This window comes from Cinclus cinclus, chromosome 12, assembly GCF_963662255.1.
Source record: "Cinclus cinclus chromosome 12, bCinCin1.1, whole genome shotgun sequence".
Classification (NCBI taxonomy): domain Eukaryota; kingdom Metazoa; phylum Chordata; class Aves; order Passeriformes; family Cinclidae; genus Cinclus; species Cinclus cinclus.
In genome coordinates this window covers 4,660,048-4,682,898 of record NC_085057.1, presented here as the reverse complement: position 1 = coordinate 4,682,898, position 22,851 = coordinate 4,660,048, and the positions used below count along the sequence as shown (strand labels likewise).

General features: G+C 42.2%; 1 protein-coding gene across 6 annotated transcripts in view; it reads left to right on the top strand.

Moving 5' to 3' along the window:
- Positions 1–22,851, top strand: part of MITF (melanocyte inducing transcription factor) — a 99,749-nt gene that overhangs the window by 29,170 nt on the left and 47,728 nt on the right. The window contains exon 1 of one of the 6 annotated variants that reach the window (XM_062501072.1): positions 20,030–20,079. The exons of the other annotated variants lie outside the window; for them this stretch is intronic. Within the exon in view, the coding sequence (XP_062357056.1) occupies positions 20,030–20,079 (50 nt within the window). Of the gene's footprint in view, positions 1–20,029; positions 20,080–22,851 lie in introns of those variants that run through there. 6 annotated transcript variants of the gene reach the window in all.

Sequence of the window (22,851 nt, the reverse complement as noted above, 5' to 3'; positions counted from 1 at the left end):
TGCCTTATAGAAGGGATCTTTATCATCATTCCTGCTTTTCAATTTGGGAAATAGAGAAGGGAGCAGCTTACCCTCAGGTGATGGAGATGTGCAGCAGTGAGGAACAGCATCCTTGTCCTTGCCAAGTCCTGTAGTTATTTCATCTGATGTTAGTGCCATCAAGTAAAACTCTCCTGTGAGCTTGTAAAAAAAGAGTTTGTTGCAAAATATTTCAGAACATGAATAACCTTTCCCTCCATGCAGCCAGAGCTGGATTAGTTGCAATTACTGGTAATCATGGCCTTAAGCTACTGGCAGTGATACTCTTTGACAGGTAGGGATAGCTCAATAGTCAGTGCTGGAGCTTTGAGCAGGAAAGACCTGGAAACAATAACAGAAACAGCAGGCTGCTTCTCATCCTTCAGGTTCCTGAGAAGGGAAGTTTCTGTACTGTCTGCTCATGGCTGGGGCTGGGAAGTGCTATTCTCATGGTCCCATGCACAGAGAGTGAACTCTGACTAGCTCACTTGGTAAAGCTGCTCTTTAGATTTTGTTACACAACACTTGTCCTTTCCTTAAACAGAACAAAACCAAAAGCCTTTGGGGTTTCTCATCCTTATTTTCTCAATTCTTCAATGTTTTGGTTTTTTTCTACATTACTTCTCCTTTTTTAATATGTGATGGTTAAGTACTTCTTGGGCCTGTAAATACTCATCTCCTGTCCCATCTATCCATCTCTACCTACACCCTGACAAGTTCTCTTCCATCAGTTGTCTCTCCACACTTTCCTGGCCCTGTCTTTTTTTGCCTCTTACCTCACCTGCCCTATCTCCTACCTTTTTCATGCAGCTGTTGCTTCAGACTCCAGTGCCACATCCCTTGGGATTGTTCCTCATACACTGACTCTGTCCTGACAGCTTCTTCTCTGCATCTTTTTTCCTTGAATTTTCCTGTGCCCTTTTCTCCTGAAGGAGAAGGCCTCTTGGGCTACATTTTTCCTTTTGTATTATATTTTATTCTTTTCACTTTATTCTCAGCCCTCTCCTTGTACTGTTGAAGAAATTAAATTTCTGTAGCTTTGTGCCTAATAGCCAGATCTTGGTTCTTTGTGTTTACACAGTATAAAGGAATCCCAGCTATACCTCTCTACTGTATAGTGCTTTGTGCAGCACAAACCCAGGGGTGATCCCCACAACTCTTGTTTTGTGAACTTAATTAATTTGGGATGCAAATGACAGGGAAGTGATACAGAAACAAAGAATGGTAGTAGTGGTTACAGTGTTAGCTTGCAGGACAAGGAGAGGCTGCTCTCCGTATTGAGAACTTTTTGTTAACAAGTGGAAATTATAGGCATTTTGCTAACTGTCCACTTTTGAGACCAGGCTAGGATGGAGAGAAAGCACTTGTGGCAGGACATGAGTTTGTTTTGTGTTCAGAATAGGGTGACAAGTGATTCTGACCTTTCTGTCACTTTTTTTCTTTTATCCTTTGTTTGCTATCCATTAATCCTTATGTCCATGACCCAAACTAAACATAATGTGTGCTCTGTAGCTGTCATCTCACAGTGATTTATTTTTGCCTGTTTGCTCAGAACTGTTTGCTTGTGTAGTAGAAATGGGATAACCAGGATTTAGCATGAGGTCTGTACAGCATGATGCCAGTGATGTTAAAGCTTTGCTGTGCTTCTGTTATAGAAGAGGAGAAATTCAGCCTTGAATTTGCGTGTTCCCATCATTACAGCAAAGGAAAACTGAATTGGAAGCTGAGGCTTGGTTGCATTTTCCTATTCTGTTCATAAACTATTATTTCCTGTCCACCCACCCCGTCCCTTCCCAAGACTAATTGAATTTAAGCAGAGTTGGCTTTGCATCTAAGAACTGGGCTCCTGAAAAATGCAGTGGAAATGAATCAATTAATGCCTTAAGAACTTTACCATAGAAACATCTCAGTTCTTCCACAAAGCAGCATTTTTCTTGGTTTATGCAACCAGTAGCATGTGAAAAAACTGTAGCTAAAGATGATCCATATGTTGACACGCTATTGGAACAGCAATGCACTTTATGGTGTTTTAGATTTGGCTGGCCATCAAGCAAAGTGTTTTCCTTAATTATGTGACATTGTAGATGCTGGAACTGGAATATAACCATGCAGAGCTCACAGGAGAGAAATGGCTTTGTCCAGTGCCCTGCTTCTGTCTTGTGTGACAAATACCAAAACCAAAAAGGTGTGTTTTGGCACCTGGTGGTGGTGTGAGTGCTGTGAGCACCAGGAAGCCTAATGAAGAACTGTGTTTTTCCCCTCCAAAGGTTGCTGTTGATCTAAAGAAGCAGACTCTGCGAACTCGTGAATTGCTTGTGCCCTGAGTTCATCCTGGCTGCCAGCACATCACTTTTTGTTATTGTAAGAACATAACTTTTGGTGTCTCGGCCCAACGTGTTTGTTCATCAGCTGCTCTTAACAAGTACTTTGTGGATGCATCCTGCAGTCATCTGCCCTGCTTTTCTTTATATTTAGGCAAGGCAAAGGAGCTGTACTGAATACTGTCCAGATTGACCAAGGGTGGTCTGGTCTGTCTCCTTTGAGTCTTGGAGTTCTGGCCCAGGATCTTTAAACAATGGCTTGTGTGTGGGTGCCTGAGCCCAGCTCATGGTATCTGCAGCCTGCCATCCTAAATGTGGGATGAGGGGTAAAAAAGACCAGGCTGGAAGGAGGAAAAGCGGATGGAGACAGGCAGGCAACTTTCTGTCTTGAAGCTCAAAGCCTGCCTTAGGGAGGTGATGTGAGAAGTGAGGGCTTCTGTAGGATTTGCTGGCTCGTCTGTGTTCTACACAGAAATGAATACTTGTGTTCTAGTCAGTGACAACGCAGCTGAAATCAGAGGCAAGTGCTGGGGCACCGGGGTCTCCCCTCTCCCCACCAGTGCTCTGTAGAATCTGGAGACATTCATGGGTGTTTTCTTCAGAACTTTTGGGAAGGCTTGCTGTGTCAAGATGTCTGGTGGCTTGAGTGACACTGCCAGATGGACTTTGTGCTCCACTGGCCAGATCTTTGCATGTCTGAAGGCTTAGTCACCTATTAGATGAAGTTTCTGAAATATTTTTATTTTAGTTTCTCAAGCAAGGCTTACTAAATTATTCTAAAACCTATGGCATATTGTTTGTCTTTAGTCCAGTAGAAACAGTGATTTTAAGATGTTTGGAGAAAGTGTTTCTCAAGACATGCTCTGGTATTTCTGTTGACTGAAATTGCTTATTAACTTTGTGGTGCAGCTAGGCTGTTGTCTGGAATAGATCATCTAATACACCCTCTACTGCTCTGCTCAGTGTGTGTGTTTCCTTAACAGTGCTAGAAGAAGCACAAATATAGCTGGAGCACCTAGTCTGGAGTCAGGGACAGAAATAAACATGACATTATTATATTAGACTTGGCCACAGTTCTGACTGGTGGTGCGCTTTGATAATTTTGACATCTAATATTTTTAAGCAGACTTTAAGGTTCACAGGCTTTGCTAGTTTGGTGGATAAGCCTTTCTCAGTCATTTTTTTCTTTGATGTTCCAGTTTTGGTGTTTGTAGCCTTCTCTTTAGGCTGCAATCCCAGAATGCCAGGGTTGTGCTTTTTCCCTGCTCATTCCAAAGAGGCACTTGGACATGATGCCCTAGCTGCCAACTGCAAATGCTTTTTTCTGGTACAGCAAGGTCAAAATTCCACAGACCTGCAATCAGCTCACTCTGCTACCTTACTAAAGCATTTTTGTAGCTCTCTTACCTCCCTTCCTGCACTGAAACACCTAAATTTAGAATCATTGAAGCCCAAGGGTTAGATTGTGCTGTGAATTTGACACAACTCATTTGGTGTGCATTAAGCCCATTCAGACAGTTAAATGGCAGTTCCCTTTCTCCTGCTTGTGTTTTGGGAAGCCGTGGGCTGCTTGCCAGCAGAGTTTGGCCACTGGGCTGCTTTGGGTCCATGTCACTGCTATTACTCCCACTGTTATACCAATAGCTGTATTTATATTTGCAGTATCACTAGCTACAGCCTTTCTATTTTAAGAATGCCTGGCATGCTGTAGCCTTTCCAGAACATGATTTGCACTCTTAGGGAGAATGAAAGATGCATCCAACAGAAAGGAGCAAGCTTGCAGAAGTTTGGATGTACATCAAGTTTCCTTGGGGCGTACCTTAAGAGAAACGATGGCTGGTTATGAATTATGACTACTAGAAGATTTCTGTCACTTACAGAAAACTAACAAGGAGAGATTCTGACTGATTCTGATTCATTTTTCACAGTGCATATACACTGGTCAAGTACTTCTGTTTTCAGTTCTGAATAGCTATTAATTCAGTATTGTGGATTTGTCACTGAAACTGATGTTCAATAAATAAGGTGCTTCTCCAAGCCATAATCTTTTCCTGAACTTGCTCAAAGGTGATAAAAAGTGTTCTGGGACACTGGCACTGCTGTGGAATAGCAATATGCTGAACAACCTGTGTGTGTGTGTGCATATGTTGGGTTTGAGCAGGAAAAATGCTGAAGGCTGACCCTTTTTTCAGGAGAAGAAGGGGAATTCAGCCACGCAGTGCAGTCAGATTTGATCCTTTAGTGTTAAAGAAGGCAGTCAGGAAATTTTCTGCCTCCACATGTGGTTCTGTGCTTGATGAGGGGAGGAGAATACGTGTAAGGTTTCAGTGGTTTCTTGTTGGCTTAGCTAACTGAATTTTCGTAATTGTCAACATTATTAAAAGCTTACATGATATCTCTAGTTAATTCTATTAAAAGAGTTTGGCTGTATGAACATTCAGTCTCTGAATCTCTTAAAATTACAGTAGGTCAACAGACAAACTTACAGGGATTAATAAAGAATTTAACAACAATGGCCCTGAGAGTAAGTGGCTAGTGTAGAGCCTGTGTAGCTCTATATGCACAGAGGAGTTACTGAAGAGTATCAAGAGTCTAGTTGTGACTATAAATGTTCTTATTAATCTTTCCAGTGGGTGATGCAGTGCCTGGGCCACATCATTCTTGATCCTGTGGCTGCAACCTTTCTAATGTGGATGAACAAAATATTTTTAAGTATATGATGAATAGATTAAGAGACAAGGATTGAATGTCACCGTTTCTGCACCAGAAATTATTTGGGTAGGAAGGGACCCCCAAAAGTCTTCTGGACCAACCTCCTTTATCTGACCCCTTTGCCTTGCCCTTGTCACAGCCCTAGCTTTAAACCATCTTGGCAGTGAGCAGCCAGCCAAGGAACCAAGACAGGCCCACTGGTTTCTGATGTTTCCTTTTTATCAGAGGTTCAGCAGTGCCAGGGCTGTGGGACTGCTGCCTTTTCCTCCTGGCTTCCAGTGCCAGGCACTTCCCAATGCATTTCATGGCCTGGATGTTCCAGGTTTCAGAACATTGCCAGCTGTACTGATAGGTACATTGTGGGTGGGAAGAGTTTGTTTCCTATTGAAGAAATTAATTACTGTTAGCTTCCCACATTCTTCTCGGTTTTGTCACTGAATATTTTCCAGGAGCAGGGTTTTTTTTTTTTTCTTTTTCCAGTAGCAGTTTTGGCTGGAAAAGCTATAGGCTGTTTTTCAGTGCTGTTCACCCAAAAGCTGCTAATATTAAGAGGAAGGTTCATTTGCATTTTCAGAACTTGTGGATGATTAAGTTTTTGGTAGCAGAGGTGTTTTTTTAATTTTTTTTTTAAGTGCCAACAAAATATGTGCATGTACAAAAGCTGTGTTTGAGTGCACAGAGATTAAGCCAGCTAAAAATAGCAACTTCTGTGACCCTGCTGGAATTTTCTTTAAGCTTGGAAACACTGAAGTGTGTGTTTTGTCAGATTTGAATCATGAACCTTGAAGAAGAGCTAATGACTTCTTATTTCTCACCCCTAATCTTCAACTGGAGCATTCTTTATGTGAACAGCAGATCAATCTGGAACTGTACCTCAGGCTTCACTTACCTTATTTAACTTTGCTTACTTGCTTTGTTCATTGTGTCATTTTTTTCTGCTCCAGTGAATGTGTTTAAGAAAATCATTATTTTCAATCCTTATTGTTAGACCCATGCAAGCCGTGCAACTGTTGCTGGAGGTGACAGTTCCCCAAATCTCCCTTATTTTCTGTTGTTGTTAAAACCAAGCTTTTCCTCTTTAACATCTTGTAACTCTTACCCTGATGAAATGTGTGGCTTTCTCTGTTACTCCATCTTCTTTTCCTGGCAACTTAATGAAGACTTTTTAGCTGGGACTAAATGATCCAGTCCTGGGACAAAAGCTGTATTCTCTGCTGTGTGTCCTGGTGGAGCTGGTTGTAGGTAAGGGATAGCAAAGTTCTTGTTTGCTTTTGGGGCTCAGATTCAGTTCTGGCCTTCAAAAAGTGTTCCCAGGATGTGCTGTGCCCAAAGTGGCTAGGGTGCAAATTAGCATTACCATTAATTATGTTTTAACGACAGAAGGACAAAAAGTGATTGAAACGCCCCACTTTGGTTGAAATTGAAATGTTCTGGTAGGAAGCAATCATAATGTCCCTTTTTGATGCAGATTTTCTTTCAGATATATTAGTATTTCAACTATTTTAGTATTTAAACTGTAATAGATGTTTTGGTAATTGGTTGAATCCTTGCTTCAAAAAATCTTTTCTTTAAATTCGTCTCTGTTTCTGTGTAGAACAGAATTGCAAAAAATAAATTCCAGTGCTTGACTAGCTCTTGTTTGGCATGAAGTTGTAGAGCACTTAAAATTCCTCATACAACAGCTTTAATTGCTTGCTAATCTTGCCTAAAGATTGGCTGAGAATGTCGGCTGAGTTCTCCTGTTGCTTATTCTCAGTAGCGAAGACTGCAAATGCTTGGGGAAAATGTACTGGGAGCATTTACTGTAGAACGAGGGTGAAGGGCTATGGAAACACTTGCCTAGAGGTCAAACTGTTGACGTTTTGGTAGTTGGTTATTGATCTCAATCAGCAGCCTGACAGTTGTATGGCTTTTGTAGAATGAGTTAATAATTTCTTGGTGTGATGAAAAAATCAACACCCAATTAACCCGAGCCCCTGATTATGACCCTGTGGAAGGGGATGGTGTGAGATGCTGCTCTGCTCCTCTGTGAGCAGCTCTTTTGGACAAAGCCTCTTCCATAGCTGTGCCTTCCTCTTTCCTTCCCACGTCCTGCTGGTCTTTGATGAATATGTTAGTGCTCATGTTGGTGGCTGTTCCTTTTTTTTTTAGAAACAAATCTTACCCGCAGTAACTCTGTATCCAGAGTGAGTAATGGAGAAATCATTGCTCGTTAATGATTCACTTGCAGGTTCCTGTATTGCTCTTGCTCAGTCCCTGGTGTTGCTGTTGGCTCCAAAGCCTTGCTCAGGCGAGCACTTAGACCTGATTTTCATAGTTTCAGTAGGGTTGTTGTAATGACAGGGTGGTGGGTGGCTGACCTTGGTTACTGGTCGTCTGGTCCAAAATATATCCCTCCAGAGCTGGTCCTGATGATGCTCCTGGCAGGATTGTAGAACTCTTCTCTTGTACCTTTCAACTACTTAAAGATCACTTCTACCAGTTTTTTGTTTGCAAAAACTGTTGCTGGGTGTTTGCTTAAAGGCTACTTCATGATTTACCTCTCCTGCTGTGTATGTCCCCTCTGTGCTCAAAAGGTTAAATACTAAACTTGGAATTTCCATTTTGAACCTCATTTTCAGGTAAAGCTCTCATCCCAGCCTCTCCAAAGTGTTTGTTTTCTGTGTGCACACTTGGTGATCCACTTTCTTGGGAAACGTCAGTGCTCTGCTGCTGCAGTTACAGGAATGGTGCCTCTAATCAAGGAGCAAAAGCAAACTTCAGCTCTTAATAACTCAGAAACAGAATCCTGAAGGATGCCTGGGGTCACAGAGTCCAGTCCTTTGTCTTGGTTGTGCCTGTCATATCCTCCCTGGGCTGATTGAGTTACGCAGACAGAGCTTGCCTAATAATTCAGCTTCCTATTTTGTAACAGTCATTATTGTAGGCTGTTTCATGGTGCTATTGTTCAAGTAAACTAAGGAAAAAAAAATAATAAAAAGGGGCTCACACAAGAACAAGAGGATGCTTTCGCTGCTGTTGGCTTGGTTACTTCCTGTGAAAAAAACCACATTTGCCATGCAATGCTTGGGATCATTCAGCAGCAGTCAGCCCAATAACATAAATTAATAAGCTAAACCCCCCCTACAAGCTTTAGGATGTAAAAATGCTGTGGCCTGACTTGAATATTCAGCAGGTTTTTTTGTGGTTTTTTTTTTTTTTTTTTTTTTTTTTTTTTTTTGTGATGTACTCACCTTTCAGTCTGGACAGCCAAAGCCTAGTGGCTCCGAGTCATTTTCCAGCACCATTTGTAGGATAACAGAGGCCTTGCATTTGGTTCTGCTGGAGTTCAGTCCACAATTGGTGTAAAACCTGCACCCCAAAACAAGGGAGGGGAGAGGCATGGCCTCTGCTTGGCCATGGCCATGGGCATGAGCATGGGAGGAAGAGCAGAGCCCAGGCCAAAGGGGGTGTGTGGTGGGAGGCTTCATCAAATGAAGCGTGGCATATTTGGGGTAATTTGGGACCCTGTTGTTTTTATTGCTTTCAAAAATTCCTGTAATTGATCTGATTGCAGAGAGGAAAAGCAGAGTATTTTACCAAAAGTAGTTCTTGTGCCTCTTGTTTCTTTTTTCTCATACTAGGGAAGGTTTTCTTGCTGTCATTCTCCCACTGTCACTTCACAGCAATGGCTTCATCCTCTCTCTGTTTTCTTCCTCTCTTCTTGCCCTACTCCACTTTTTCTTCCCCACACTCTGCCCTTTCCCTGTGTGCCACCTTTTGCTGCTGGCACAGTCGGGGCTGGGCAGGATCCGGGAGCTGCCCGAGCACCTCTGCCTCCCTCAATCCATCAGCTCTCTTGCCAGGGAGCTCAGACCTGCCTCTACCTTCCACTTTGTGCAGGAATGTCTCTTTTCAGATTTATTTTTTTAACTGAACTCTCAGTGTCTCAAATGAAGGAGCACAAAACATTATTTTAGTTTATTTTTTTTTTTGTGAGGGAAGCCCCTTCAAACAGCCTGAGGTTGCTCCACATTGTGTTGGTCAGAGAAATTGTTTGAGAGTCCTGGGCCTAAGCTTGTATGGGGAAACGGCCCTGGATCAATGAAAGAAAACATTCAGCAATGCGCATTTTATACAAGCATTTAAACTTTTTTTTTTTTGTTTAGTAATAAAAGGAACAAAGCTATTATTAGTGACCATGGGCTTGGGAGTTTGCTAAAGCAGCAATAGTTACTCATCTGTTTTCATTTGCAGAAGTGTTCTAACAAAGGCAGCCACAAATGCAGCAGCAGGGTTAGGAGGTGGATGGTAGGAGTGGAAGTGCAGTTTCTGGAAGCCAGTGCTTACTGAGACCTTTCTGTTTAGTCTTGGTTCTGTGGCCATCAGGAGCCCAGGTCCTCTTGCCTTGCCTTGGATTGAAAGGTGAAAGGATGAATCCCCTGGGTAAGTCCTTGGTCCTTTTTCTTCTCTGAGCTGCAGCAGAGCTCCATGGAGCAGTTGTCCCTCCTGGTGCCAGCCTGGGGTTGTGCCTGCACGTCAGCTCCTGCAGCTGGCTGGCAGAGATGGAGAAGAAGCAGTGGTATATGATCATTTTGTTTTAGTTTTAGTTTTAATTTCATTTAGTGGTATATGATCATTTTGTTTTAGTTTTCCCTCTCTCCTCCTGGCCCAGGTAGGAATAAAATAGACAAATTACCTGACTTGGAACCACAAAAAACTCAGATGTTTCCTTGCTCTTTTCTTTTTCAAACCAGCTGAACAAGCGTGCACAAGACCTTTTGCATGTGCTTTCATGTGCAGCCAGCTGGGTCAGGGTTTGCTCCGTGGCAGATGCCGTGGACTGCAGAGCTGACTCTGTACGTGGTGGGATCCACGCTCCCTTCAAGGACAGTTTCCTCAGGTGCAGCAAGGGCAGGCAGGTTTTTTGCTCAAAATGCTGTAGCGTGCACAAAGATTCTATGGGAACAGAATGAAATATTCCTATTGATTTCCTTGGGTTTGGGACCATGTCCCACCTAAGTTTGGTTATGATGTGCTGAATATGTGCCTGAATTTAATGCTGGAATTAAATGCTCCATGAGAGTTGCTGTCTGATAATCTCAATCAGCCTCTTTCTGCCCAGTCCTGCAGGAGTTAAAAGTGTTATTTGCAATTTGAGTTTACATACCGAGGCTGCTATGACAAGTACCATGAGAAATATCATGAATAAGTAACAGATTTCAGGAATTACTGTCTGCCCACCTCTGCATGCTGAAGATACAAACTTAAAACCATGGGATTGCAGAAGACCTAAGTGGAAAGGAGAGATGCAGAAGGAAACCTCTTGTTAGTACCAGGGATCTGTTGGGGCAGCTGAGCCACAACCTAGAAAATTGCAATTATTTTTCTAGGATCAGAAATGACACTGAGATAACAGATAAGCAAGGGAGGAGTGATTGAGCTGCTTTATCGTGCTGCTTACAGAAACATGAAATTTAGCATGATAATTGAATAGAAGGCCTTATCTGTAGTTACGGTTGTTAATGGTCAGAAACTGCCACCTAAGAGGACAGATTATATAATTTTCACTAATGTTGTGAAAGCATATTTTTTCCTGGATTTTATGCAACCATTAAACAAAAAAACAAAAAAAAAAAAAATCAAACCTTCTCTCTGCACTGTGTGGAATAATATTTTGCTTTCAAAGATGCCAAACTTTTGGAAGTAGACTGATAGAATAAGAAGGATGTCAAACTTGGTGGTATTTTTACACATGGCATGTTGGAAGGCGTTTTTGGTTTTTAGGAGTGTGTTATTAAAATTTCTCATCTTCTAGTTTTCTGTGTTTTTATTGCTTTGCAAGCATAATGAAGTATGTAGGCGCAAAAGTTTGAAATGACCTGGCAATAAAGGGAACAAAGAAACCATCACCCTCTTGAAACAGGATTCTGCACATAGAACTCCAGTTTGCTTGGTTTTCCTCCATGGCAAACAAATTTTTGAAGTTTATTTTGGCAGGAATTCCCACCACCATTTTGTTAAACAGAAATAGAAGGGTGTTTCCAAGCAGCGTGTTTCTTTGTTGCCATGTGGAAATACAGTTTTAAATCTGTTTTCTGTAGGCACTTTGTTTTGTTTTTCATTTCCTTGTCTTCTTCCCATGTATCTACAGCTTCCCAATACCACTGGGAATCATAGAATAATAGATTGGTTTGGGTTGGTAGGGATCTTAACAACCATCCAATTCCAACCCCCCTGCCATGGGCAGGGGTATCTTCCACTAGACCAGATTGCTCAAACTATTTTAAGATAAATAGTTATATTCATGTTTTCGATTGAAATGAGGAAAGAACTTTGCTCTAGCTTGAATTTCACTGTTTACATTTTTTTTGCATGTGAAATGTTAACTGATACAAAAATGCCTGCAGGTTGGGAACCACCTTAGATTTGCATATTTGGTTTTATAGTTGTAAGGAACTTTATTACATTTAATCTTAAATGAAAAAATATAAAGAGGGACTTTGCTGTAGAAAACATATCAGTTTTCTGCCAATATAATTTTTTTTATTTTGGTACTCTAGTGATTATGGAAAACCTTATAGGAAACCCCTCGTATATTGCTTCTTGGAGGGCAGTATTTGAGAGGTTGATAAAATGATGCTGCTGTTGAATAATGCAATGAGAAAATGATAAATCGGGGAGTTTTTTGTGTTTAAAACATTTTTTTTCACCACGCTAAGGCGATTCGGCCCACCCCTGCCATCTCCAGCTGTTATTTGCATGGGGACACAGAAAGGGCTTTTCACCCTCTCAAACAATCACCTTTTAAATTCACTGGAATCACAGTAGACTTTTATTGCCTTTTTATTTTTAATGGCAGTGTATTGAGGTTTTCCTTAACTAAGGAATGGTACAGTTTACCTGAAGAAGTAACTTTCAGGCTAGTTTTGGTGTCAGCACCTCCCTCCTGGCACTTGCTAATGCTTCATCCACATTTTTTGTCCTGGGCCACTACAGTACCAAGGTCTTGGACCTGTTTGAAAGCCCTTTGGCCTGGGAACTGCTTTATTCTGGCTGACTCTGCAATCCCCAGTTTACCTGATGCTGGTTCTGTAGAGGCATGTGGTGGGATGGGTGGAGAAAATTGATTATTGTGGTTTTCTGCCTAGGGCTTTTTTCCTCTTGTTTCAGGGAGTTTCTCAATCCCAGTCTGTAAAGATTTAATGTGCTGTTTTTTTAGTAGTACTAAACACTTGTAAGATTTTAAAAAACATACATAATCGCTCAAATATTAATGTCTTCAAACAACTTGGACAATTTAATCACAAGAATATATGAATACATTTGATCTGCTTTGGGGTTTTTTCAGTGTAACTTTTTCAGCTTAGCATTGTTTTGTATTTTTACCATCTTTGCTTTTTGAAACCCAGTTACTTTTAATGAATGATTTTAGCAGCAGGAGCTAGTGTAAGTGTCCTTAGAAAGCACTTGCTCTGCCAGACAGGAAGGTGTTTTTCAGGTTCCATACTTTGGTTTTGTGTATTTAATTATTGCTTTTTTCAGAATAAATTAGCCTCTATTAAAAGTGCACTGGAGGCTGGAGTTCTTTGTTCCCAGGCTGTAAATAACATGGTCAGTGAAGGTGTTTTCATTATCCTTCACTCTTGAACTTCAGTGGAAATTTGGGATGGCATGTTCAGGATGTTGAACAGTTACAGGCTGTCAGAGGTTTGGGTTTTCATGCTGCTGTAACAAACAAAGGTTCTTCTCTGCTAAGCCTGTGAGTCTGGTAGGTTCAGCTTCACTTATGTCATGTGTTTGTCAGTGCTGAGTAGGGTAAGAGGACATGGCTGTTGGCTACAGAGGATGGAGCATTCTGGGATTTAGAGATGTGGTTTCTGCTCCTGTTTGTACTTCCCAGGCTGTGTGTCCCCAAGGGGCTCTGCTCTAAAGCCTTGTGTTGGAAGTCATTATAGGTGATGGTATCTTGGCCAGGTGATGTGTGGCTGTTAGACACTCCAGATGCTGTCTTGTCTTCAAAAGGTATACCTCTTAAATCTGTTCTGGATGAAAGCTCTTGCTCTGCATGCCTTCTGTCTACTTCAGGATGTCTCTTATTGTAGTAGATATTTCTTGAGTTTTTGTTTTAGGGGAACCTCTAATCTTTAATTTAGAAAGGAGGGGTTGCATTTTTGAGGTATTATTTACTGCTTTAATTCAGCACAGTGTATGTGAAGGCAAGAGCTCCTGTTGGGTGCAATATTCCAGCACTGCTTCAGATCCATCTGCTCTGCCTAAGAGATTGTTTTGCTCTGCATCTGTCCTTTTGGAGCCTCTGGCTGCAGGGCATCTTCTCTGTTCAGGAAATGGCTGGACATAGCAGTCGTGCTCTGCTCTGGTTCAGAAGGTGGTGGTTGGTCAAAGGTTGGATTTGATGATCTTAAAGGTCTTCTCCAGCATTATGGATTCTGTGATTGTGTCCTGCAATTTGTTAGTGACTGCTTTATTCCACAGTGACCTACTTTGATTAGGCAACCAGTCTTTATTTGCAAAGGAGCATGTTGTTCCTTCAGCAGTCCTCCAGCTGGAAATTGTTTCAGGTCTGAACTTCTCAGAATGAAACTGTTGATACCAATTTAATCTTGTTCATGGCTGGTTTATATCACTTGGTGACGTGCCAGGGTTGTTCTCTCCTGGGTGTTTGTTTCTCTGCTGTATTTATAGACACCAACACTCACTCCTGTCAACCTCCAAACTTTTCTTTAGCTTCCCACTATAACGTGGGCTTGTTTCCCTTGTCTCCTCAATTTTAGCTCCTTGTTTTCGAGCACGGTTCCCAAGCAGGAGCCCTTGCCCACAAGGCACACACAGGTTTTGCACTTGGAGCACTGGTGCTTCTCCATCCTCTCTGACATTGCCCTGTCAGATACAGCCTGAGGCTGCTGCTTTTTGTGCTTTGCAGCTCTGGCCACTTGTGACATCGGGAGTGACTCATTCCCCTGGGCTCCTCTTAGTCCCATTGAGTTTAAATTCATCAGAGAAATACTGATGATGTACCATATCCTGTTGTGCTTTGAAAGATCCTAATGGAGTTGTGGCAGCTCACCAGAAGGATGAGCTGTTTCTCTTGACCTGTGATCTGAAACAACACAGGCCAAATCCAACAGATACAAATCAAGGGGAATTTTATCTGTGACTTGCTTCCCCGAAGTGTCAGTGAATCCAAGGCTGGAGCTTGAGCAGAGGCATTTGGAACAGATGTTTCAGGTTAATAGAGAAGAGACTGAAGAGCTTATTTTGAGAGGAATTACCTGGGAATATGAAGAGGGATACAGGAAAGCCAGTGAGCAATTCAGGTGTGTAATCTGGTAATAAGCTTAAATGCTGTCCTTTGTAAGGGGAGGAAAAGAAGTGTAATTTGACTGTGGTGTGAGCTCAGACAGTGCCTTGCAGCCATGGTAAAGGCTGGTGGGAGCTCAGCATGGACTGGGACTTGGAATTCTTAAAATCTTCCATTCTTTGAAAATGGCAAAACAGGGCTGTGTTAAAATCAGAGAGCCAGGAGGGCAGGGTGAGAACCCAGGTCCTCGCTGGTATCTTGCTGCTCCTGAAGCCACTGCTGCAGGCTGTTTATTTGGGGTGGCACTGCTGTTTCACCCTTTGCCCCTTTACCCTTTTTATCCAGCTCAGGGCACTGCCGGATGCCTGGGGAAGAGGGGAAAAAAGCTCCATCTAGTGTGGAAAGGGAGATGTCTGGGAGCTGGCCAAATAAGTAATCCTACAGAAGCTGCTTTCCCCTAGCCCAGGCATGGGAGTTGCTTTTTTGGCTATTTTTTTTTATAGGATATTAAATTTTTTTGTGTATAGGATTGCAAAGTGCTTTGGCTGTGCAAGTGTTAATGAATAAGTCTGGCATTGACAGCCAGTGTTCATTTTTGGTGCTCTGGAAGTGTGTGCAGGATAATGCTGGCTTTAATGCAACATTAAGTAGTCTGTAGTGTTAATTCAAGGGAAAATTAAATATATATCCCTCTAGTAAGATTTAGAATTCTGTAGCCAGGTTGTAGCTGTGTGAAGTGGCACAGAAGTGTAACACTTTTAAGGTAGAATATCTTGGTTTAAGATGAAGGTTAAGATTTGTACAAAAATAAACTACAATAAGATAGATGATAAAATTTATAAGCCATTTATATTTGCACTATCTGCTTTTAGAACAAGAAAAAATAGAAAATCATCTTGTTTATTCTGAAGTTTATAAAAGAAGATTGTCTTTTTTCCTCCCTGAATACTTCAAAAGCCAATTGTAGTTTCCTGAATGTGGCTTTGCATCAGCTTCTCTAAAAGGAAGGCAAAGATATATTCAGTGTATTAGATACATATTGCCAACTAAATTTCTGAATTCAGCAATGGTTGTGTGGAAAAAAGAAAAGCTACTACAGTTTAATCCAGATTTCCTACGTGGATTATGAAGGAAACTTTTTTTTGTTTGTTTGTTTTCCTTCATCCACCTGTGATGTCCCATTCTTACCCAAACATGCTGCTTGTCCTCCTGCCTGCAGTAGCCCTGCTGCAGTTCAGTGCCAAAGAGCACTGAGCAGAATTGGTCCCTGCCTGAAGGGTTAGATCTATGTAATCTGTGGGAAGATGGGATCAAACATCTCTGGGGGTCGTCGTTGTTGTTTTGGGGGTTGTCAGGGTTTCCAGCTTGTTGGGAATATTGGGGATTGTTCCTGCTGGAGGAGGATCATGAGGAACAGAAGGTGGTGAGTGCAGAGAAGGTGAGGTTTTCTTTCACACTGGTGGGCTGAGGTGAAGACATGGTTTGTAGCACTGCCTTTTCCGAGCCAAGGAGCTGAAGAAATGGCAGGGTCACTGTGCTCCAGCAGCACGTTTGCCAAGCATTTGTTTCACCCGGAGGTGAAGCTGCAGGTCCTGACTGAGAGCTGCTCCAATGCTGCTTTTTAGGGACGGCAGTACAGTTGGCTGCTGGGCTCCAGCAAGTCTGGAGCTGCACATCATTTCCAGGTGACTTTGCTGCATGTTTATGAACCTGGCTGACTGATGTAGCACGGTACAGTTGCCTGCTGAAGCCTAAAATAACAAAAGGTGTGAAATGCTGCTCCACAACAGTGGTGGGTGCTCCTGGAGGTATTTTGCCAAGGTCACAAATGCTAAGTAAGCCAGATTAAACAAAACCCGGTTGCAGGAATGCATGATTAACCATAGTATTTGCAGGATTTATTAGTTATAACCTAAACCCTGCCTTTATTTTTTTGTCCTAGTAACTAAGGAAGATGTGAACTTCAAGTCCAGTGAAACATTTTTTGGCTCTTGCCTCTGTTTACATGATTCAGGAGTTTGCAGTAGTTCCACAACAAATATAGCTTTGAACAGAAATAGCCATTCAAGTGCTGTGCTTCTGGCAGTGCAGAACAGATTAGAAGGGTCTAACATCAAGGCTTGTGAATAGTTTTGAGTTCACTGCTTTTTTTTCAAAAGTCAGTCAAGGGCTGTAATGTATTTTGAAAAGTAAGAAGTGGTGTTCCTGCTGCAGGTGATGTGGACAGTGTTGCTCAGTTGTCACTAAAGTGTGCAAAACATGGGCTGTGCTGAACAGTTTTACTTGAGAAAAATCCCATTTTCTAGAAACTCAGCAGCTGTGTTAATTTTTGAGATTGTATTTGGTTGCATAAAGTTATTTCTGAAGATCTTTTCTGATGTCCCCTCTTGAAGATGTGCTTGTACATTTTAGGTGCAACATAAGACATGAAGAGCAGAAGGGTGACTGCAAAATTAAATTGTCTGTGTATTAGCAAGGCTGTATTTGAGGTGTTAAAAGGCCTATAAATAGATTAGGATGGATCTTTTTGTATATCTTTTTGATTTTGTGAAATTAAATCTAAATGTTGCTTGCATGTTTTTATTTTGAATGCGACTTCATTGTGTACTTATGCTCATTGTGTACTATGGTTTTCATTTAATACTTCTTTTATTTACATGTGACCCCATGCTTAAGAAATTATTTTCCTTATTCCCTCTCTGATGTTCATGAGCAGTTTCTGGTTTGAAACAAGATGCAGAATTATTTTGATGAAGGGAGAGGAGGAATTACTGTAATAGTCCTTGAAGGTGCAATTCCCCAGTGCTGAAGTATTTAAATCACTGCTAAATATTTCTGTGAAATACTGCAGTTCCTGCAGATTTAAAACAGAATTTACAGCTGTTGGATGGCAGGTGAAAAGGTCCCTCCTTTTTTAAATAACATATCTATAACATTTGCACTGTGCTGCCCCAGCCATCCTGCCCCACAGTGCACACTTGGAGGTTGTAAGCACACAGAAACTGTGCCCAAATTGGGGAATCCCTGAATCCAGGGTTTGGGAGAGGTGCCTGGTGACAGAAGGGCTGTTCACTGGGTGTGCCTGTACTGAGCATGCTGCTGACAGCAGATCAATGGTGCTTGATGGTCTGAGGAGGTTTGCTTCCTCCAGGAGCCTTGGTTTGTGATTCACCCTTGTCAGGAGTGTTGTGGGGGCATCCAATAGCCTAAGAAAGGGAATGGAAGGCCACCTGCCTTTAGCAGTTTGCAGTTGGGCAATTCCTTCATTTTGTTTCACCTCAATTAGCAAGTTTGTAAACATCTCTAATGCTTCCTTACATGGACAGCTGGAGCTTATCCCACCTTCCTGTCTCTGCTGTGAAAACCCAAGGCAGCAAGTCTGGCACATCTGTCCTACAACTGCAAATTGTAATTGCAGTGTAAATACACAAATGGTTGGTAAAGTACCTTGTTGCTGAATAAGGGCTTTTTTTTTTACCCCCACCCAAGTAGTTCAGCTTGCACAGTCACACAGTCCTCTTTGCCCCAACAACTTTTCCACAAATACATGAAAAGGTAGAAGAAATATGAGCAGTGCTTAAGGGACTCTAAAACTGAAGTTTGTTCCAAGCGTGGAGACGCTGAGGAATTGGTTTTTGCAGCCTGGAGAGTTGCTTTCTTAGAAAGAAGAATTGCTAAAGACATTTGCTGATCTGTTCAGGTCCTGTAATGAACAGCTAGTGCTGTGGCTGGAGACTGAAGTGAGAGTTTGCATAATATCGGTCCAAGACTGGTTTAATGTAAAAATTATTGCAGTGATGTGTTAGGGGCTGTTTGTTCCCTTGCATGTTGTATTTAGTGTTGTGAGCAAGTCCTAGTGCTGATAATGCTGACATACCGAGCACAGAATTCACTGTGTGGTTTTCATCATGACTGTTTGGGATTCTTAATCATTCAAAGCAAATCTTCCATAAACACTTTCCCTTTTCCTCCTCAAGATCCTGTTTGCTCAGCATGCCAGAGCAAGGATGTCATCTGCAGGAGATGAGGCTTCCAGCTGCCTCATCCTCTTTGGAAAGCACTGAATGATGCTGTAACACTGGAGTCAATGAGCAGAAAACCTTGGATGAATGGAAAGGTTTAGGCTGGGAATTGCTGGTCCTGGTAAGCCTTGAGGGGCAGCATGACTTTAGCTGGAAAAGAGTCTGGGCACATGAATTATGGATACAAGCTGTGGACACAGCATGGTTGAGCCTTGTCTTCTGCTGAAAACTGCCTCTGTAAATAAACTTGCTGTCCAGCTGTGGAAGTGGTAATTTCTAAACCAAGATATGATGGAAAGGTGTTGTGAAGCCAGACCTGGGCACTGTGTAGTTGTAAAGTATCAAAAAGTGTTGTGGTCATACGTCATCTTCCCTCTCAGCGACAGTGTTATCGTCTCTGTTTACCCAGATAAAAAAAAGGTAAATTCTGCATTACAAAATCAAAAGCTAGAGAGATTGCTAGTGGAGCGTTATCTCATCGCTTTTTCTTTTATCACCTCTTGATTGTTTTAGCAATCTGGCTTTTTGTTTTGCAAATTTGTGTAGAGCCCTTTAGAGAGGGAAGTGCACATAGATGTGGTGTCTGAAAAATGGTTCAAAAAGCCTTTAACAAGGTCAGACTTTTAAGTGAAAGGCAAATCTGCTTCATGCCTTTTTTTTTTTTTCTCTTTTATTTTTGGTAATATTTTCCCTAAGTTTGTGATGGAAACTTCAAAAGTTTGAGGAAAAGTATCAAACCAATATTGGGTAACGCAGTCAGCTACATTTTAAGTTCCTTTAACCCTTCAAGGGACAGTTTTGGGAGCTCGAGATATTTGTGTACCTGCTTTTCTGAGGGTTTCAGCCTGTTTGAGCAGAGGTGGAGCTGGGCAAATAGTGTGTGCACTCTCACATCGACTCTGTACCTTTGCAGATATAGTTTCAGTTCTCGCGATCTGCATGTCCAGTGGTTCCTAGGTGGAGGTTCGCCTAGGTGAGCCTTGAATGAAAAGAAGTTGCATCCCAGAAAACAAATTTGTCTCGCACCCACCCTTTCCCTTCATCTTTTCGGCGATAAAGATCGTGAGAAAAACAGTGCTGTTACAGACAGCCCTTATCCACTGATGGTGTTAATGGCCTGATCACACCCCTTTTAATTAATGAATGGGAGAAGTGCTTTCAATGCCAGCCCGTGTCTTCGGTTTCTCCCATTCCTTGCGGGGCGGTGAGGGTGGTGCAGCCCCTGGGATCCCCTCAGCCCAAGGCGGTACCGGGAGTTTACCCCCAGTCCTACGGATCCAGGAGTTTACCCCAAATCCTGCGGATCCAGCATCCCGCGGGTCCATGCCCACCAGGAGGCTGCGCGCCGCTCCCATGCAGGTGAGGCGGGGATGCAGCAGGATGCTGACTCCAAACTCCTGGGCTTCTTTTGGAGTCCTTTCGTGATTCCCCTCGGCCTTGCTGCCTCCAGCCCGTTGTTTTCTCCTCGGTAGGTGCTGGATTGCACAGGTCTGCAGTGCCGGGAGCCGCTGCCAGCCTTGCTGCTCCGTGGGGATTGGAGTTGCCAGGTCCTTATCTGGAGCCTCCCCTGGAAACTCAGCCGGTCCCGGAGGCTGCTTGGCTTTCACGCGGGGGTGCTCAAAAACCCTTGGACACAAAATTTGGGGGGGGGGAAGATGGAAGCTGTTGAGATGTTGATGCCCTGCTCCTTTGACAGCCTCTGTCTGTGAGTGATGCTTTGCCAGGGCACCGCGGGCGGATTATTGCGGGGTCGGTTTGGTGCGGTGGAGGTTGTGCTCTGGGAAGTGACAGTGCTGGGCTTGGGACTGACCACTGTGCTCTGCAGAGCCACAGCAGCTGGGCTGGCCGGCTCACGTACTGATGGTGACTTTCGGGAGGGGAAGACTCCGTGTTTAAATGTATAGACATGTTATATGTCTCTTGTTCATGGCAAAAACACAGATTTGGGCCAAATGATTTGCTATAAAAATACTTGGTGTGTTATCGCTGTTGTAATATGGAAGTCTTTGAGTCTTAACATGGAAGTCTTTGCAATTTTTCATCTCCCTTTTATCAGCAGTCATAGTAAAGGATTGTAAAATGTAGTCTTTGCAGCTTCTGGATTGAATCTCTTAATTTTACCTTGTTCTTTAATCTGGACAAGATCGAGCTTTCCTAGCTATACTACAAGCTGTGTCCCCGAGTAAATGGGCATTCAAGCAGATCAACTTACGGCATTTTATTAAGTCAACACTCATGCAAAAGCCACCTCCAGAGCTTAATAATTATTTACTGAGTGCTCCTGGGTCATGAGAGAGGTTTTCATTAAGTTCAGAAAGCATTATGTTCAGCCACTTGTGAAGGTGTGTTTTAAAGACAGGAAGAAAAATGGAAAACTACTACATGGTGTACAACAACTTGAAAAAAATTCTTAGATGAGGATTGAATATTTTTGTTTGTGGAACTGGCTTTTGTTGGAGAAGTTTGGGGGAGGGGGGAGGTTTTTTGTTTTTGGTTTTTTTTCCAAAGCGGATTGATCCACCAAATTAGATTTGAAATTCAGCCCTTAGCTCCTTGGTGTAGTAGGTGTGTGTGGTGGATGGATGTCGCAGGGTTTTGCTTTCCCTGCCCAACCAGGTGCACTCAGTGCATGCAGGCAGATGGGTGGGTGCCTTTTGGGCTGTGGGCTGTTCTGAGGTTGCAGGGTAAGCAGTGCAGGTCAGGATAGAAAAGCATTTAGGAAGCACAGAAAACATTTACCTTGATGATGGGGCAGGGGCAGGCAGCCTGTCTCTTTTAACATGTAGCCTTCAAATGCGGAAACCTTTCATGTAGGATCCTGAAACATAGTCCTGGCGTTATTATAAAGGCTGATAGAGGTCTCCACACCGTTTTTGTAACTGCTTTGTCCTTGGCAAGTCAGGACGTAGGAGGGTGCCAAATCCTGGGTTTGTTTTTTTTTTGCATTGATACTTCAAGCAGCACCAGGCAGTTGGCGCAGTGAGCAGAGCGTCGCTGTAACCCACAATCAATTATTAAATGTTAGGAATGAAGTACAAAGTGCTCCAGGGAAAATGCTGTAGTAGTTGGAATCTCTTACCTTGGCTGAAGGGGAAGAGGGATTGTGTAGGTTTTTTTTGTTTTGTTTTGTTTTTTTTTTTTTGGTTTTTTTTTTTTTTTTGTGGACTTTTTGCATTTTGTATTAGACGTTTTTTGGGGGTGGTGGTGGTCTGTGCAATCTGGCTTCTCCTTGCATTTACTTTTTCCTTTTGCTGTTCTTTGCTTTTCTGTCACACCTTTCTGAGGCAAGCAGCGTTGCTGGCTGGCAGGTCAGAAGCTACAACGGACATTGTTCCTTCAGCCACATATACAGTACAGGGAACAAAATGTTTCTCGAGGATTTTCTGCTTGGTAGAGAGATTGAAAACAGAATTTGTACAAATCAACTTTAATTTTGAAGAAAGTCCAGTGATTTTCCACAAGTGGTGTTGGGAGCTGAGTGGTGGTCTCCTCTGAAAATGTCTTCTGGAGGTCAAGTATTTAAGTATCCACCCTTATAGCGTAGAACAATCTTAATCTTGAAAGCAAGGAGGTGAGAGATTGCCAATATTACAACTCAAATGTGGATGCCTTTATTTTCTCTGTGAATAATTATGAATAGGATAAGGATAAGACAAACAGAAGCTTTTAAATCTGATGTTATTTCTTACCTCTGAGATCTGGTGCAGCTCAGTGGATTTCTTGAGGTGCTAAATCTGCTTTTCTTGGCTGATTTCTCTGTGGACTAACCCCCTTAAGAAACAGTTGGCATGAATGGAGGGAGGAGAGCAGCAGCCTCCCTCATATGTGCCATTTCTCAGTTGAGAGCTGGGTAGTCCATCCTGGCCAGAACAAGTGGCTTTGAAGGCTTTTTGTTTAATTTGTCTAAGAAACATTACATTGGAGACTTTAAAAAAAAATATTAAAAAATAGTTGAAGTTGCTAAAGTAGTTAAAAAGCCAAGTTCAGTTAGTTATTTTTTTTTCAGTTCAAAGTCACCAGAGAAGTTTCTTAATTAATGCACAGGTAGTGCAAAATAATGCTTGTACATCAGATAACTCATAACTAATGCATGTGAACCAGAGCATTTGTGTGATCAATTTATAGAATCTGAAAACAAAACTGTGCAACAAAAGATGAGTTTGTCTTTTTGCCTAAGGAGACAGATAAAATAATCAGTAAATATCTGGAAGGTTGTGGTCTCCGTGGGTTGATGGCAACAAAATTGAACTTGATTTTAATGTGATCAGTTGCCTTTTATTATGCAATGGCCACCTGCATAATAACTCATGTGTGCAGTAACTAACATTTCCCAGGCATCTGTGCAAAGGATATGTAATTTAAACTTATTTAATAAAGCTTTATCACTCCGTGATTAATTGGATTGACACATGACACATAACTAATAACTCTCAATCTATATTACACTGTGCTTATTAGAGTGCTAATGGATAACTGG